The sequence below is a fragment of the Chlamydotis macqueenii genome, chromosome 1 (assembly GCF_036417535.1).
Source record: "Chlamydotis macqueenii isolate bChlMac1 chromosome 1, bChlMac1.mat, whole genome shotgun sequence".
Lineage (NCBI taxonomy): Eukaryota > Metazoa > Chordata > Aves > Otidiformes > Otididae > Chlamydotis > Chlamydotis macqueenii.
In genome coordinates, this window is record NC_141556.1 from 101,323,279 (window position 1) to 101,342,581 (window position 19,303).

Below are 19,303 nucleotides of genomic sequence, written 5' to 3' on the forward strand. Positions count from 1 at the left end.
CGGTTTTCAGCATAGCGATGGTACTAGTAATCTGCTTCTGATCACATGATTCTATGTTTCTGGGCTACAATATCTTCAATTCAGTTTTCCTCCCTTGTTAGAAGAAGAAAGCAAGCCTTCCTGCTTCTTCAGTATCTTAGTCGATTTATTTCTCAACTCTGAATAAACTAGCTTTTGAAGTAGGCAAACTGTAGAGAAATATTCCAGTCAAAGACAGTTAAAAAAAAAAAAAAAAAAAAAAAAAAAAAAACCACAAGCAAAACAAGAAAAATCCACCTACATTAGTTCTTAAATAGCAGGGTTTATGCTTTTAGTCAGTCACAGCTACCAGCTCAGCAGCCTTCAAAAGTCAGACAGCAAGCTTCTTTCAAGTGATACAACCATCCTAAAGTGTAGATTTGCCATAAATCAGGTTATTTTATTGGAGCTTAAAATTAAGCAAAGCCCATGCTCCATAGAGAATTTTAGAAACCATCTTTTACATATGCGACTTTAAGCCTCATTCCCCAAGAAAACAAAGCTCATGTGAGCTGTGCCACTTCCCATCTTCCTCCCTCACCCCAAGACTACCAAGTCTATTGGGCAACTCCAGCTGACTGGCTGCAGCACAGGGCCACAAGCACAGCAGGTAGCAGCCGCTGGCCCTGCACCACAGACCACCTGCAAGCTCTGGAAGCTGCAATTCAGTCAATGAAACGGCTGAACAATGAAAGAGATGAAAACACCCTTGCCACCTGGGTACACCCCACAATCACTATGTGCATGGCTTTGTAGGAACCACTGTCTCTCACCCAACCAGCATGGTAAGCCAGGGGAAGGCAGAGCACATGCCCAGGGGACACAGAATGAGCATGCAAGCACTGCAGGGGCGGGAGAACAAATCACACCAGTTTAATTACAACAACAAAAACCAGAAGAAACCACCATTCATTCACTTTGCCATTCAGAGTCCATGCTGTTTACTTCTCAAACTCACTAACAACTCAGTCCCATGAGGTTACCCTGATCCCTCGGACTCCCCTGGCATCACTGCTTTCATTTCAAACAAGTGAAAGAGAAACATCACCCTAAGAGAGGGGGATTTTCATCAAGAGGTTGTATCAGAGCTTCCTTTCTCTTGTACATACTCTGACTATGGGCCAAAAAATATTCTTTTGTAAAACAACTACCAAATATTTATCTGGAACGTAAAAAGGCTTCTAGCAATTCAATGAAATTAACTCAGAGCTGCTGTGCTTTATGCATTTTTTCCAGTTAATGGAGTAGAAAAAAAATAAAATCCATTGTTTTGAGTCCAAGCCACAGAACAAGCCTTCTTTTAAAGCATAAAACAAGCAGGATGCCCTCAGCATTTGTGTAGGAGGAAAAGAGCCTGCAAAGACATTGTCTTCTTGTACGTGGTACGGATTACTCCTTGCCACACACAGGCAGTGGGTAGCCCAGATCTGCTTAATCTAAAGAAGTCACTGTTCTAACTCACCAGTAACCCATGAGAGAACCGCAGTAAAGCAAAAGAGTAACTCAGCATCTTGAGTGCTGCTGGAGTAGTTTTACTGCAATTACATTAGCTCTCACCAGCTAAATTTTCAGTCTCCACACTTCAATTAAAAGACTCCATCCTTCTCAGACAATCCTCCTATTCTTGAAATAGGATACAACATTCAAACTCTTATTAACTTACTGATCTTACTACTCTTAATTACTAATCTTTTCTCATTGTTCCCATCATGGATCTTCATTCTTCATCAACACTCTCTATTCGCAGGTCTCTCTCTCCTCAGTATCTTGTCGCAAGGATCTCATCTGCAAAACAAGTTCAGCTCCTGTCACTGCATTGACTACTCAGATCTGTCTCTCTGCTCAGGATCTGTCTCCTTATGTTCAAAGAACAGTCTCAGTCTGACTAAAACTGAGTTCATTTCTTTCACCAGAGCCCTCCACAACTGCACATATGACCATGGACCTGTCACATGTCTCCAACTCAATAACCTGTACAGTATATTTGACTTTGAACTCTTCTGAGGTCAAAGCGGAGTCTGTCAGAGTTTCTAGCCACCTGCTCAGCTGACACAGGTCTAAGAATCCCATTTTTATCTTGACCTTCATTACTGTGATGTCCATTCCTGGTAACCAAACTTCTCCAAGCGTAACATCAAGAAGAGGAAGACGTCACATATGCAAGATCATTGCTCTTTTCCATTAACTGACTATAAAGGATGTAGAACTCAACATATGCAAGAGCAAGCATTATTCATTGCACAGCATCGCCACCTAATCAAACTTTATTGACTTAATACTCTTTTAACTTACTTGCTGCGAATGAACAAGACCTTCTTGACTCTGAAGGCACAGCTCTCCAGTAGCTTAAGCAGATCTGAAGATGCAGAGCTTCTCGATTTCTTTGTAACAACACCAGCATGTCTGCCAGATTACACAAAACTAGTGAAAAAGCTACGTTTTCGGATAGTTCAGCCCTGGCCCAGCTCACAGCTCCCAGGCACTGTGCCATCCCTGATACTCTTAAGAGTGGCAATAATATATCTCTCTGAAATCACACCTGTGGAAAAAGCCTTCACAGTTACCAAGCAGCAAAGCGTAGGAAGATGAGATCATTCAGAATTGATAGCAGACAAACATTGATAACCACAAGAGTTTGCACCTAGTTAGTTAACCAAATTGTGGTTAACTACTTAGCTTTCAGTGAGATTAAGAGCAGTCAAGCTTACAGTTTTCACAGAATAACACGAAAGACTGCAGCATTGCCCTGGTAAGTGAATTTAACTGAAATGGGGTACACTTTGATCATGAAACTCTTAGAGAAGATGGCCAACTGCTGTCTACAGCACACTGATGGGAGTCTTCCTCACAGGTGTTCTCTCTGGAACATCTTTGGCAAGGTCAGCCGAGACTTACCAAGTCACACGTGCTAGCAACTTAATCTGCAGAGGAGACAGAGCCTACATGACCGGCTATCTTACAGGTCAAAGTCTGGAATCTTCCCCTTGTCCACTGCCACTAACTGCTCACATTCAAAGCTATATCCTCGATTAAACACAGCAACATACAGATTATGGTCCCCTTGCCAGAAACAATGACCTGACCGGAGCTGACATAACAAGGTTATATGGGATTACAGAGATTCACCTATGCATGTCACAGTCATGTAAATGACACCAAACATCCAAGCACTCATCCCTGTTTCAGTATTAAGAGACTCTTGGCCCCAACCATGTTACAGCATTGATCTCATCAGACTTCTCAAATCCACATTGCAGTACCTTCTCCTAAACACCATCCCTCACACTTGGAAGGATCTGCTCAAAAACTACAAACTTATTTCAATTCCTTCAAGCTCTCTTAAGTGCCTCCAAAACATTTAGTAAGAGCATCTGTACAAATCCAACAGTGCCTAAGATACCAGTGCTGGAGATCAATGCCTACTAACACTGAAGTGTTTTTTCCTACTCTTACTTTAATCCCCTGGTTGCTTACACTTGTTTCATAGCAGTTAAAAAAAAAAAAAAATGGGGCAAGAATTGTTTTTATTCCACACTTCTGTATACAGAAATAAGGCCTCCATTTTACTAGGCAAAAGTTGAAAATTTGGTCCTTCCTTGCATGGAAGGTTTACACTAATTAACATACAGCTAACTAAAATTTATCTGTAGACCACATCTCCACTGAGATCTTGGATCCAATGAAAAAGTTCTGTTAATTAAGGCTATGAACACACCAAAATAAACTCAATTCCCCTGGATTCAACTCAGCTTGATCACCAGGAGTCCTAACAAACCAAGAATGCAAACAACCAACTGTAATCATGGGCGTCTTATTTCCACAAGCACAAACACTGCCTAAGCAGAAACTTTTATCAGATCACTAAATATTGGACGCTTACAGCTGCTACAGTTCCCATCCTACACCGGGACATGTTACACTCCCTTCCTCTTGAAGTGGCTAGTCATCAGTTCATTAACAAGCAACTTGCTTCATTTATCTTAAAGATGCCTGGTAATACACACATTTACATAATTTATAAATAAAGTACCTTACGGATGAAAGATCAGGAAATAATCTTTCTTTCATCAGATTTTTTTATTAAAAGATTCAGCTATTACAGGTAACAAGTTGATGACAGAGCTGCAGATGAGGAAAATGGAAATAAATGCGTTAATACAACAGAGCCCGAGCAGTTTACATTGAAAGCTCTTGATAAAATGACAGAAAAGTCAGTGCATCAATATGTTCACTATGGTTTTGTGAGTAGCCCAGAAGTTTCATCAGGAAGGAGGATGTGGGATTTTCTAATGACTAGGGGTCATAAGTCACAAAAACAACATACACTTGTGAAACAGTGCTTTTATTAAGAAATGCTCTTACTTAATGTCAAGTGTGTTGTGAAACATTGAAGTCTATTGTTGACATCACTCTCAACTACAGTTGCATGACATTTAGTTCTTTCTCCCACAAAGCACAGTTTCCCCACACAAGATGTACGAAACAACAGCAGTAAGACCCCTACAAAGCATTTCAGAAAGCCAGCACAAAGTTAGAGTCCCCTGCTGCAATCATAGGCACTTATGTTCCCATAAGCCATCATTTCTTCTCTGTAGATAAAACATCTGGTGGAGAAATTCTAGCTTTCATGGTCTTAATAGACAGGAGTAGACATGCCCAAATCGTTCCTCTGAAACTCCACAAGATCTGTTAAAGCATCAAGACGCTGGATCAAATTTCCACAGAAAGAATTCACTGAAATCATTTAGCCTTAACATGGAAGTGAAATCCATGCCAGTCATTCCATCCAGGAGTAAACCATGTTGTACTTCATAAGGACAACACACAAGTGTTAAGGAGCCATATACATCAGCGTAACAAAAAAAATAGACTGTCTGACCATCTCCACACCAGAAAGCCATCATGGTGTTATCTGGTCTGAAGTCTTTTTAGGTGTACAGATATAAAAACCTCATATATACTTCTACACATATGTTCTTGTATATCACTGTGGTGAGTTGACCTTAGCTGGCTGACAGATGCCTACCCAGCTGCTTTCTCACTATCACTTCCCGAATATGACGAGGGAGAAAATAAGATGAAAATGCTCATGGGTAGAGGTAAGGACAGGGAGATCTCTTACCAATTTCTGTTCCGGTAAAACAGACTTGACTTCGGGAAAATTAATTTAATTTATTGCTAATTAAAATAGAGTTGGATGGTACAAAACAAAGACAAAAACTAAAACACCTTTCCCCCAGTCCTTTTTTCCCCTCCAGTTTAATTTAATTCCTTCACTCCCAACTCCTCTACCTCCTCCCCACTCCCAAGCAGCCAGGGGAAGATGAATGGTTGTGCTCAGTCCATAACAGCTTGTCATTCCTCACACCTTTCCCTGCTCCAGTGTAGGTTCTTCCCATAAGCTTGCAGTCCTTCAGGAGAACTCACTCCAGCCTGGGGTCATCCACGGGCCGCAGCATGGATATCTGCTCCAGTGTGGCCCTCTCCACGTGCTGCAGGGGAATGCCTGCTCCACTGTGGTCTCTCCCAAAACTTCCAGGGGCTGCAGTGGCATCTCTGCCCCAGTGCCTGGAGCACATTCCTCTTTCTCTCACCTTGGGGTTTGCAGTGTTGCTCCTCACGCTTTTTCTCCCCTCACTCATCACTGCCTATGTGGGGGTTTCTGGTGCTTTGTCCTTTCTTAAACATTATCGCAGAGGTGCCACCAACTCAGCTGAGGGCCTCAGCTGTGCCCTGCAGTGAGTCCACTGGAGCCGGCTGTGTCAGGCACAAGGCAGCCCCAGCCTCCCCTCACAGAGAATGTCCCTGCAGCCCCACCACCACCAAAACCTTGATGTCCACATCCCATACACTCATATATGACACAAAGCAACACACGCTACAAAAATAATGACTAGACAAAGTCACATCAATTAATCTTGACACCTAAATTTCAAAGCAACTAAAGCTAAATTCTGCTGCCTGAAAGGAGGACAGAAGAGTTTAGCTTCACTCTCAAATGCCAATCACCAGCACAGCTTTTTACTGCTGCTGTAACAGCTCCCCAGGTTGCCAATCTCATAAAGTAATTCAGGCTGCTGAAGAAAAGAAAGCTTCCTCTCTTCAGTCACACAGCCGGTCCTGCAGCACCCTACCAGCTCTATGAAACAGGAAGAAAAGCTGCTGACACCTAGCCCATGAACACCTACCACCTCCTGCCGCCTTGCTGCTGGAACATTCATCCCTCAAGCAGAGACAAGCTCAGAAGAGCATCTGCTGAAACAACACTCACTTTCTCTTGGCCTCTTTGCACATTCAGCTAAGCTCTGCCTGACTCAACGATGAGGGGAAAAAAATAATACCATCTTGTCACCCCAAGTGAAAGGAAAACTGTTTAACTGAGAAGCCTTAAGCAGGTTGTGGCAAAGCTGTCAGAGCAGTCAATAACATCCAGGTATCTCAGCCCTGCATATCCCCATGCATCTACTTCGACAGAATTTAAAGACAAGTCTTCAGAGTCTGATTTTGGTACCACCTTCTGCTCCCAAGTGACGGAGTCAGTTTTTCAAGTGGTCTCCTCTACATGAGAGAGAGCTGCTCATTGTTCTACCAAGGGGCAGCAGAAGAACCTATGCTGAAATTTATTTCCAAAGTCCATGCTTTTAACCAGAAATGAGCAACAAGCACGAGAAATGACAAACAGCAAAGAATATCCGAGCTCCCTTGCAAGCCAGGCCACATATTTTCTCATTCAATCCAGAGGAAATCATTTTACTGGTGTATCACACTCTCAACCTGGAAAGCATAAAACTGAGATCTTTGTAAAGGTGCCAAGATCCATGAACAAGTAAGCATTGCAGTTGCACTGCTTCATGCTCCAATTACAGAACCAGTCATATGGCAGGTTTGGGCAGATGCTTATTTAGTCTCAAGGCCAATAACATCTAGCCCTGTTCTAGGAACTTTCCCTTGGGAAATGCTTCCCTGCTTATGCTGGAGATTGGGACACCAATCAGCAGCTCATGTACTTTCCAAATCAGACATCTTATTTTTCCGTTCAACAGTCCTGAAGTGGTTTTCCTTCCATGACCAAGTAAGTTTACAAGTGTTCAAATTCAAGTAAACAGTTCTTGTTGACAAAGTCAAACCAAAGTAGTGAAAAAAAACAAAAAGGGCCAAGTTAAGTAAATCCATTCAAAGTGAAAAGGGCAACTGGAACAGCTGATGGCAGCTGTTCTACCTCTAATCTTGCCATACCAACACAGCCACTAACAAACACAGCAGATTACTCCTTGGGCACAATGAAAGGTTCCAGAAAATGGGAATTAAATTAAAGATGGGCTACACAGAACAAGAAAGAGTACATCTAGAAGAGCCTCCCTGAAATACACCGAGTTTTCCAACCAAAAAAAAAAAAAAAAAAAAAAGATATCATTAAGCTGGCTTAACTAAAGAACTGAGAGAAGCTGGGTACACATGCTCAACACGTGGCAGAGAGAGTGAAGAAAGCATCCCACCATCACAAACATTTGCAGAAGATGCACTTTGAACCATCAAAGGTATTAGTAGCACTTCAGTACTGGTCACTCACACCTGCCATCATTCCTGACTCAGCATCACATCCACTTCTTGCCAAGTACTGGTATTTCCACCAGCCTGAAAGGTGAACATAGGGTTTTTTCCTGCAGATAGAGGGACCCAATTAAAACCTGTTAAATAAAACTACATCACTTAACTGAGCAAGGACATAGAGACAGCTGAAATGAAGTCATCCAAATGATAACACTCCTCAGCTAACAGGGTACTCAGTCACACCAGAACAGATTGTCCTCGTGACTAGAGACTTACTTTCAGCAGTTCAAGCAAATCTGAAGCTCTTACACTTAACTCGCTAACCAAACTTGCTAACTTACTTGCTGAGCAAACTCATAACTAGCTATAACCTGCAGCAGTGCAACCACAAAACCAAAAGAAAAAGCCCATCCTGTGTATTTCAAAGCATTGTTTCACAAGAATTTGTCAGTTGTGGAGCCAACTTAAATAGCTCCAATACTCACTTAAAACACAACGTGATGAATCTGACCAGGAACTAATTAATCTTCAAACCAGCCCTTCTCCCATTGTTTTCTTTTAAATCAGACCAACACCCTAACCCAGTCCATTGTATACCATATCTATATGACAACAACTTAGCAAGCACCGAGCAGGAGCTGCTTCAACTGGCTCTTCCCAGGAAGATTTTCCGTTTGTGAAGTGTTTATGGCCTCCCTTGTAGCATACTCTGCATCACTTCCCCAGTTTACACATAGAACGTCATTTCTAGGGCCATCCATTTGATTAGAGGAGCACCTTCACCTATGCCTGTGCTGACTTTGTCAAGCAGTAGGGTATGCAGCATCTCCACACAGCCATCATCCTCAACACCTCCCACATTGAAAAGAGTCAAGCAATCCTGTAAGACCTCTATCAGAAAACTTCAAGACATAGTAACCAGTCAGATTTCAAAAGTCCTGCTGCATGTACAACTTTACAGAATTTATTACCAAGCGGGAGCCTTGTTCACCATCTTTCACTTGAATGCATTACAAAAACAAGTTACTGAAAAGCGTAACAGATGGCTAGCAGCCAACTGAAGACAAACATCTCCAGTGCAGGCCATTTACCCTACCCAGAGTTCACCCGCCCCGATTTACCTCTGCTTTGTGAAGCAAAAGTACTTAGGAAAAGGCCACCAGTCACCACCCACACAACTGCTGTGCTGCCCAGCACAGGGAGTTTAACCCTCCCTTAAGAATCAGAATCTCAATCTGATTTTAAACACTGAAGGTAGGGTGTAATCAAATGCTTCAGGGCAAGGTCCCTTAATGGCCCTTAACATCAATGAGCAAAAGGGAACAATATACAAGGGCTGTGGGCTAATCCTGGCAGACAGCTCAGCCACAACCCAGCTACTCACTCACACCCACAATGGGATGGGAGAAAGAATCAGAAAGGGAAAAGTCAAAAAACTCATGGGCTGAGATAAAGACAGTTTAACAGGTAAAACAAGAGCTTTCAGTCACTGCTTCCCATTGGCAGGCAGGTGTTCAGCCATCTTCAGGAAAGCAGGACTCCATCAGGTGTGACAGTGACTTGGGAAAACAAATGCCCTAACTTCGAACATCCCCTCCTTCTTCCCCCTCAGCTTTTATTGCTGTGGTCTGGGATATCCTTCCCGTCAGTCGGGGTCAGCTGTCCCAGCTGTGCCCCCTCCCAACTCCTCGTGCACCTCCAGCTTCCTCACTGGCAGGGCAGGCTGAGAAGCAGAAAAGGCTTCGATGTTGTGTAAGCCAATATAAAACATGGGTGTGTTATCAAGGCTGTTTTCATCACAAATCCAAAACAGAGCAAAACAAGCTACTATGAAGCAAATTAACTCTATCCCAGCCCAAAAGAGCACCAATATAGTTACTTGATAAAAACATCTTCAGTTTAAAAAAAAAAAAAAAAGGCGCCTTATTCAGGACAAGTAACAGAATGATCCTACCACTTCAAAGTTAAAAGAGATGAGGAGAAAGAAATAATAATCAGTGTAACTAGAGGAAATCACTTGGCTGAAGATTCATCTTTCATCTTCCAATCAGCTCCGACAGCAAACAATACTGACGTTGCCCCTGTCTCAAGATGCATATCCATAGCATTTGTGCTATAAGTACAGCTTACTGCTAAACTCCAGTCTGAGTAAACACTTACTCTTCTAAGTAACTGCTGTTTTGAGATAAGAGTAAATCACTGAAGTTAGAGTTCTCCAAGCCTGTTCACCAGTAGCAAAGCCAGCTCAGAAGTTCTTGTCTTCTCTTGCCACAGCCTCCTCTTACACAAGACATTAGCATCCTCTCCATTGTGCTAATCATTACATCCAGGGTTATGCTAACCCAGATCAGCAAGGTAATGAAGATAAACAAACCACAGAAGAAAAAAAAAAAAATAAATAAATAAATAAAAAAAGACAGACACAAAAGGATGTTAAGGATGTTAATGTTTTCATATTCAGAGCTTCCAGCTTTCTGAGGTATTCCTAGGATATCCTGAGTTAGCATTCAACAGTTCAATTTTTTTTTTTTTCTTGGCATAGAAGACTGTTTACTTTGTTAATTTATCAGTTAATTGCATGTAGGTGGTAGAAAGAGCTGTGTATGCCATACATGATTAAACCACATCACATCATATCACAGTCAGAGAACTCCCAGTATGGGTGCTAATAATAAGCTTTAGATAGATGACTTCATGATGACCTGTACAGCACCTCTCTAGCAAAATAATAATTCCTTAGAAACTATTCAGATTAAAATCTTTCAAGTCAAATAATACAAGTCACCTTTGGTCTCCCATCTAGACTGAAGGTAACCTGTACAGTATAGAGGCCACTCACCATCTACTATTACCAGTCAGGATAAGTCCACAGAGAGACAGTGGAGTTGCTGCTTAACGCAATCAATTGCAATGCAGGTAACAAGCAAAAGAGCCATGCGCATCATTATTTGCACAGAGGTAGAGGACCGCTGGGTGGCCAGGCACATGAAGAACCTAGTCATTTTACAAGGTGGCACTAAACCACATTTAATCACCAAAATATTAAACTACAGTCTTTTCAACATATTTGAGAGAACTTCTTGCTGCTGCAAGCAGGGTGATACAAGCAGCAGTCCCACTCTCAACCCAACCAGCAGAGAGAAGAGTTTATCCACCTCAACACCTTTCCCCTTTGCAGAACCGGCTTAGTGCTGCAGGCAAGGAAGTCTTCCTACCTGCAGCATCAGTGGGCTCAGCTTAGAAGAACTAGCAGCTTCTGACAGGGTGAGTACAGCAATTCTGACTAAATCTGGCACAAACATGAAGTGAGCATTGCAACCCTGACATACAGTGTTATTTTCATGAAACATTTCAAGCAGCAACTGGAATGTGCAGGTGAACTCAAAGCAGTAACAGGTAATCAGCTATTAAACATCCCAATACTCCTCTGCTTGTTATTGACCCATGTGTATGTGCACATGTATAAAAGGGGCAGTATAAGAAAAAGATCAGGCTTTGTTGGCACCAAAAAGAATAGTAGCAATATCACCAATAATACTCTTTCCAGTAATGTCTAGACATTCTTTCAGCCTTTCAGAAGCAATCAGCCACCACCCTCACGTTAAACACAGACGCGATATCACTTTAAGTGATAACTTACATGACTTACAAATTCAGAATTGCAAAACAATCCATTCTCTTGATACTCTTGAGTAGGTGTTCAAGGCTCACCCACCCATACAAGAGATTAGACTTAGATTTACGGTTTATGCCACAAATGTCCACAGGATCACAAACAGTACATTTGCCAATGACCCTTCATTCTTACAAGTAAATAAAGCAATTGAGTTTTCAGACTGAATGTAAACAAGCCAGATGAACTTCTAATGCACACATGCAGGTGCACAAAAGAAAATAAGCTTAAAACCCATTATCTGTACTCAGCTGTAAAGCAACAGTTACCTGCTTGGCTTAGGAAAACAGACTGTGATGTTAAACCAGGCCTGTACAACACAGCCCCGCAAGTAATATTTGTCTCACTGCAGGTTATTGGCCACAGGAAACAGGTCTGCCATTGAACACATGAAGAGGCAGGAGAGGAGCCACAAGCCACAGCAGCTAAGCTATGCAGCACATTACCCAGCCACACATCACATCCGAGCAACTGAGTGGCAACAGCCCTCTGAAAATGCCACTTCTGCCCTTGCCCTTTTGCTTGGCAAGTTTTGATTTCTGAACCTCTCACTAGACGAAAATCCACCATGAGGAAAGCGGAACAGAAACAGTGCTTGAAAACCAGCAGGAACTAGAATGACACAGGCAAGCCAAAAGGCAGAGTATGTATTACACAGGACTCCTCAACCCCAAACTCTAGAGAAGGTCATCTTTTCCCTACCAATCACCAAGCTACTTTGCACATGCAAAAGAGGTGAAGAGCCTGCACACTGGTCATTTATTCCCATGCAAAGATGCAAACCTTGTGCCAACTCCACACGTTGCGGGGATGGGGGGGTAGGGCGGGGAAGGAGTACCTTTTCAAAGCAGCCAGCAGGATCACAGATGTGCAGTATATGCACAGAGAAAAGTGGCCAATGTGGGAGTACCTTCTGATTTGGGGTTAGAAAAAAAATCAATAGTTGTAGGGATGGGAACAGAAGCACAGCTCAAACCAGGTAAGACAGTGATTTTAACACCCACTTATTCCTTTGAATTGCAATCTCACTTTTTAGATAGTCTCAGCCCTAGGGAGGGTCTCTTCCAAGAGAGTACCTGGTAGCTTTTCTTGGTTTTAAGATACTATATTTGGTTACATACCTCAGACTTTGTAGAATGATCTACTACTCCTAGCTACCCATAGCATTACTGTAGCTGTACCTTTTGTTGTGGTCAGGGAAAATATGTGCCTTTTCTTCTGTCTCCATACTTATTTTCAAAGAACTTCATTTTATTGTAAGCTATGTATATATCATAACTACCTACTTAATTCTAAATATTAAGGCTGTCTCTGCAGATACACAGCAAGCCTTAGCAATCTCTATTTATGTTTATTGCATTGTCTTAAATTCAAATAACAATGCTATTTGGAAATAAGAAGTTTTAGGTTTCTTACCGCTTGGCACAGTTCCTTATTAAACCTCCTTCCAGATGGATTTAGTCTTACACAATCTTCCAGTCAGATAATCTGAGAAGGCACCAGGCTTCTTTAATAATTCCTATTAACTCAGTTTCCAAAGTTTTAGCCACTAAGAAAGTACTGCTAACCAAAAATACCTACAGGTGTCGTACCATCATTGTCCACCCTTAGCATCTACACACACTGAGCTACCCTGGGAAATGTGTATGATCTTTTCATTTCAGAAGAGTACGTTAAACACAGAACTCTTTGCCCTGGAAGAACATAAGGCACAGCAAAGTTAAGCATTATCCTCGCTATTTCTACTGCTCCTTAGCCTTGCACTTATTCTCCATCTATCAGTCATAAGCACCTCATCTTGGCTGATGTAATTACTCCTCCACCCAAATACTTTACCCCTGACCAAATCAAAGGTACTTTCTCACTCATTGACCACAACCCCAGCATCCCCACTTGCCGGTCACCTCCACGCCACGCTCTCCCTTTCCTCAACAAAGACCCACTCACTCACATCCTCTGAACTCAATAACCGACCTTGGAAAAACTGGCAAGCGCTGTTACAGGGGGGTCGCCACGCATCACGCCCGCGGGTGGCGCCCGTGGCACCGCTCCGGTCGAACCCCCCTGCCCCCCCCACGGCACGCGGGACAGGGTTCCTCGTCCCTCACGTCCCGCGTGGGCCAGGCCAGCCACCGGCGCTCGGAGAGGGGAGGGAGCAAGCTCCCACAGTCACGCGGGAAACGCGCCCACGGCGGCGGTCCGAGCCCCGCCAACAGAGGGGCCCGACGTTCAACCGGGTGGGCAAGGGAACCGCGGAACCCCACCCTGCCCGCGAAGTCGCCCTCCGTCCCGGTAACGGGGCGACGGGGCGCGGCATTCAAAGGGACGAACCGGCCGGACCCTGGGCGTGGGGCTGCCTCCCTGGGAGACCTCGCTCCGCGAGCGGGGCGAGGCGCGGGCCGGGGAAAGGCCGCCTCGCCCCCGCCTGCCTCACCCCCACGGGCCCGGCGGCACCTCCAACGGGCCAGGCCGGCCCCTCTCTCCTGGGCCCGACCCAAGCCGACGAGCTCAGCCGGCCGCTGCCGCGCCCCGGATCGGGCCGAGCGGCTCCCCCCGCCACATCGAGACCCACCCAGGCTACGAGCGTAGCCCCGCGGGGGCAACCAGCGGCCGGCCCGCACTCCCGTACTCACTCACCGGCGGTCAGGGCGGCGGCCAGCAGCCAGGCCGAGCAGGGAAGCCGCACACTGCCTCCACCCGCTGCCATCTTCCTGCCACCACCTCCCCGCGCCCCCATTGTCCGCCGCCGGCCCGCCCTCCTGCGCCCCGCAGCCCCTTTCCCTCGCCCGGATAGGGCTGAGCCGCCGTCACTCGCACACACCTCCTGCGTCCCTCTCGCCCCAGCCCCGCTTCTCCCAGAGGATTGGCTAGGAGAGCGATCCGTCAAATCCAGACACCCTATCCGGGCAGGCAACGCACTGGCACGTACTTAGTCTCTTCCCCGCCCCCCCCGCCTCCCTTGGCGGGTGGTGCCGTCGCGATGCGCCTGGGGGCTGCGGCCCCGCTGGAGCTGCACCCGGTTCCGCGAAGTCTGGGACACAGAAGCGCGGCGGGGGCGGTGGCAGCGGCGGCATCCCCAGCCGTGGCGGCGGCGGGGGAAGCCTGAAAACGCCGTTTCGGCCTCTGCAGGCAGCAGGACGAGCCTGGCCGCACCGCGCCTGCTGCGCTGCGCCCTGGCTGTCCGGGCTCCGCGGGGCCGGAGCAGGGGGGCCCAAGGCAGCGCAGCGCCGGACGCTCTCGCCTCAGGGCTCTGGTGCCGCCCGAGAGTTCACCTCTGTGCGGAAAGCCTCCCTGAGCACCTTCGGAGGCAGTCCCGCGGCCTTCCCGTTTCACCTTAAAACCCGCTGAGAATGACTGGCAGTCACACGAGCGGAGCCCTGCGTTTGTCTGTCGAGGCCCACGCAAGATCTGTGGGTCTGCTGCTGTTGGACCTGCGGGGGCCACAGTGGAGTTGGGTTTGATAACCTCAGCCTGTACCTGCGATGCGGATCTCTTGCCCTGCCTTATGAGGCCCAGCTTTCCAAAGAGAAACAATAGAAGTCGACAGCAGCGCTTATGACAAGTCCGTGTCCCGAGCGCTTGTCCCAGGCTGCTGGGGAAGCGGGAGAGCGTGGCCGCAGGCTGAGAGGACCGATGAGGGTGGGCTCCCCCCGCCTCCACTGAGATCCTGCTTGTTCTTCCCTGTTAGCTCGGAGAGCCTGTTCCGGCGTGTGCTGCCTGTCAGTGCAGGCTCCCTCAGAAGCTCTCCTGTTACACCAACCATAGAACCGCCCTTGCCTTTTGCCTGAAAATACCTGCTGGGAATTTCCCCCGGCTTACTGACTGCGCTCACTGCTGTTAGAGACCTCTTGAGACCACGCTTTCACCCTTCCTTCTTTACCTCCTTGCTTCCCTCCCTCTCTTTGCGAAACCTCTTTGCCAATGTTCCTTCTTTCGCTAAGCTCTGTATTTTAATGAAGTTGCACAAGTTTAGTCACATCAGGAGGCTGTTGCTCGCTGCATCCATGGGACTGCAGAGGCCTGCAGTGTACTCAGTTTGCTCCTGCCCGGTGGTCTATGGATGCTGGTCCTCTCCCAGACACATGTGCCACCACAGTTTCTCTGCCACTCTCTGGCCACCTAATCACATCTGCAGATGAAAGAGGCCACAGGAAAGCTGTTGATGCGGAAGTCACGGACACTGCACACCGATCAATGTGATCAAGCAAACGCCACTTTATTGCCCCAATAGCTCAGTTTATGTAGATATTTTATATAGATCCGTTTATATAGATATTTTAGTTCCTGTTCACGTGCAAGCCATTTGTTGATTGGTTAGTATGTGCTGTCCATACGCCTAAAGCAATAATTTGATTGGTTAAAGATGTATACCGGATACGGTCATGTACTTCTCACTTTGTCCATCGTACCGTTGCTTCTCAGCACGTATTCTTGCTTTGTCTACTGTGCTCAGGTCCTGTTCGCTTCTATACATTCACCCACATTCCCATCCGCATAACTCACTTTGCTACATTCGCGTACATCGACACACTTGCTCATATTCCCATCCACTGCATCGATGGCCTGCTGCCTGCAGAGGCCTCTGACTCACAGATTTAACAGTCCCACTGTGTCTGGATTGTACACTATATGTCCATTACTTTCCAAATATCCCACAGAAAGCCCCACTACTGTGTGCCATGTTGAGGAGGGCCATCACGATGAAGCAGCTCCTGCAAAAAACACAGCCAGTTGGTTTTTTTTTTTCCCAGCTGTGATGCAAGACACCAGGTTCACAGCTGTAGTGGGATCTGAAGTGTAATGGCCTACACGTTCATTATTCATGCCCTAGAGGGAAGCTCTGGAGCACAGTTGTAACATGCCTGCTAGAAACCCAGGCTACCAGAAATCCAAGGCAGCAATCGGGAACAAAAATCAGTACAGGCAACTCTTTGTATCAGTGGGAATTATCACTTTGTTTGGTTGCCACCTCATTTAGTCCCTCTGACTTCCCTTGCAGGTGAGTCTTTAGCCAACCGACCAAAATATCCCCTTTCCAAATGGAGCAGAAATGGATACACAGTGATAAGCCTTTCATCCCAAGCCCTTTTGCCTCAATATGCCTTCAGAGTGCTGCTTTTCCATGGAAACTCCACTCGCCCTTACAGCTCTCCTCAGTGGCTGGAAGTGCTCTGCCAATGTGGAAGCACCTCAGTGCCCAGAGTTCATTACTTACCTTTGCGCCCTTCAGTACTGCACAGTTTTAAAATTTAGAGTTCCCTGAATAATCCAAGCTTCATCTTTCTAGGCAATTTTTCAAGACAGCCAACCTAAAGTGTTTTTTTAAATTGTGTCCTTTTTCTTATTCTACAATGTGCTGTCCTTCACAGGGCTCAAGTGTTCTCTTTTTATGTACTAATAAGCCTGATTCAGCCACACGTGCCCCTTGCCACAGAACTCCTGCAATCTCTCCCTTCGCTGACAGAGCTGAGATAACGTTGTCACAGGCACAGCCCTACAATTGCCCCTTTCGCTGTGCAGTAGTACTGCTGTTCAATACAGAGAACATCTCGGGGAGTATCTGGTCAACTTACTGTAGACCAGTTTTTATCCAGCTAGTAGTGATTAAATTATTGTTCCAGGAAGCTGGAACAACTTAGTTTGTCCTGAGGAACGTACCATGCATTTGTACGTTGTGACATGTTACTATTAAGGTTATGGCAAAAAGAACTGGGAACACTTCTTGGGGTAAGCTGTTAAACGCAGAGCCTACAAGCTGTACTACACAAGTCCTTAACTCATCTCAGCACACAACTCCCTGATAAGATAACCCAATTACAGGTGTAGTTGCTGCCATCCTTTTTCCCTCTAGCTATGCAACTCTACTCTTTGTCTACTGGTAATACTGGTATTTATCACATTTCTTAGTGATTCAGCTCATTTAGCTAGCAACAAACTCTTTTTTTTTTTTTTGTCTGTGTATGGCAAGGTGGGGAGTTACTTTTCTTTAAGCTGAATCCATTCCTTGTAAGGTCAGACAAGCAGCAGTGACAGAGCAGGACTGCCCAGACAGTGGGGCAAGAGAGACCACAGCAGCCTCCTAGCAGGCTGCTTTCAAGTTGCCTAACTGGTTTCTGAGCTTTCTTACATGCTGTAAAATCAGAATTCAGTTCCACAAGAGAAGGAAAAATGCTTTTGTCTTTTTTTTTTTTTTTTGTTGCCACTTATCACAAAAGGAAGATCTAAAAAAGTGTGTGTCACTGGGGAGGAGGTTAAATACCTTTTTTCACAGTCGCCGTTTATGTTAGAAATTCAGACCTTTGTTATCCTACTCTTTTGGAGAGTAGCTTGTCAGAGAGAGCAAGCAGGATTATGATGTCAAACTAAATAAGGGTAACTTCTTCTAGGAGGAGAAGCAAATACATTCAGACCGATTTTACATTTTTAATAGTTTTGATTGTTTTCTATTCTGTAACTCTGTACCTCCTTGAGGAATTGTACAGTAGACACTGTTTAGGGATATGCACTGCTGCAAAAAGTAATCCACCCAAAATGCTCATTCTGAAACAGCAAAAGAACATGGGAGAGAAAGACAAAACAGGCTTTATTTGTAAAATAAAGTATTGGGTATCTATTACAAGATTACTTTTTCCTCTGCAAGTTGGGAGAAATTGTGACTGGCAGATACATTTATGTTTACGCTAGTTAAATAGAAATGCAGCAGTTCTTTCAAAACTCGGAGCTGGCAGCGGCACAGTAATTGCATATGGTACTTGAAGACTTTGATAATTTTTTTTTCCGTAATTTGATTAAGAAAAATGTCTTGGCTCACCCACTCTGCAAGGGTAAGTGTTCTAAGCAAACCTTGCAATGGAATAAGATGCTAATGATGAGCTATTCCAGTCCTGAACTGATGCTAAGGAACAGCTTGAGCCACAAATATTCTTGATAATCACAGAATCACAGAATGGTTTGGGTTGGAAGGGACCTTTAAGATGATCTCATTCCAACCCCCCTGCCCTGGGCAGGGACACCTTCCACTAGACCAGGTCGCTCAAAGCCCATCCAACCTAGTCTTGAACACTTCCAGGGATGGGGAACAGCACCCACAGTTAATCGTGCTTGGGCGTCATTAGTAACACAAAGCGCTGCAAAAAAGCAGGACGGGGTGTGCACGGGAGGTTGGCTGGAGCTGTCTCAACATGGCCACCGCAGAAGACCAGTCCCCGTAAAAGCCCTGACCACACCTCGGTGGGCTGCTGGCCATGCCGGTGAGGTTGCTGCATCAGCAAGGCAGGCATTGTGGCGGCTGTGAGCGTGGGCTGCCCGGTGGGCACACTCACCCCTTACAGAGCGAGGGCCAAGGCGCAACGTGGGGGTCACGGCCTCCCAGGCTGAGGCAGGGGGGAAACTTTGGCCCAGGCTGCTGGGGCAGTCGGACGACTTCGGCCCGCGAACGTGTGATGAAGCTCGCTCCCCACCTCTCCTCTGCGCGACGCTGCTTTCTAGCACCTTCTCATCCCTCTGGATGACGAGCTCGTAGTCACGGCTACAGCAGAAGACACCGAGGAGCCGAGCAGGGCCGGGCCACGTTCCTCTGCAAAGAAGAAAACCGTGCTTTCATGGCGGCTCGTTGGTCTAGGGGTATGATTCTCGCTTAGGGTGCGAGAGGTCCCGGGTTCAAATCCCGGACGAGCCCTTTTTTTTTTTTTTTTTTCTTTTTTTTTTCCCTCTTTCTTCTTCTCCTTGCCTTTTTTTCCCCCCTCCTCCTCCCCGCGCTGCTCCGCTCCCTGCCCAGCGCCCGCGCTGCCAACCGCCACCCACCGCCGCGCTCCCCAGACAGAGAGCGGCGGCCGCCACACGCGGCGAAGGGGCGCGGACAGGACTCCCGAGAGCCAACGCAAGGAAGAGGCGTTAACGGCTCGCAGGGAAGAGGCCCATCCCTCTCCTTTAAGGCCCCCTCTTCCCAGCGCACAGGGCGCCGCTCCCCCGCGTTTTCCCCTCCTTCCCCCACCCACCTTTCCTAACCCTCCGCGCACCCCCGACGACCTGGCTCTTCCCCGGGGCCCACCTGTCCCCCAC

General features: G+C 46.2%; 1 protein-coding gene and 1 non-coding gene across 3 annotated transcripts in view; one reads left to right on the forward strand and one right to left on the reverse strand.

Moving 5' to 3' along the window:
* Positions 1-13,978, reverse strand: part of MPZL1 (myelin protein zero like 1) — a 33,249-nt gene extending 19,271 nt beyond the window's left edge. Inside the window, exons 1-2 of one of the 2 annotated variants that reach the window (XM_086763258.1) lie at positions 1,481-1,566; positions 2-188 (exon numbers count right to left, since the gene is read on the reverse strand). Coding sequence is in view for 1 of the 2 variants with exons in the window: in XM_086763232.1 (XP_086619358.1) it covers positions 13,880-13,949 (70 nt within the window). In the remaining variant the exon portion in view is untranslated. Of the gene's footprint in view, position 1; positions 189-1,480; positions 1,567-13,879 lie in introns of those variants that run through there. The other variant, XM_086763232.1, reaches the window with a different exon arrangement.
* Positions 13,979-18,848: 4,870 nt separating this feature from the next.
* TRNAP-AGG (transfer RNA proline (anticodon AGG)) lies at positions 18,849-18,920 on the forward strand. The gene has a single exon. It is a non-coding gene; the product is annotated as a tRNA-Pro (tRNA).
* Positions 18,921-19,303: the final 383 nt, after the last annotated feature.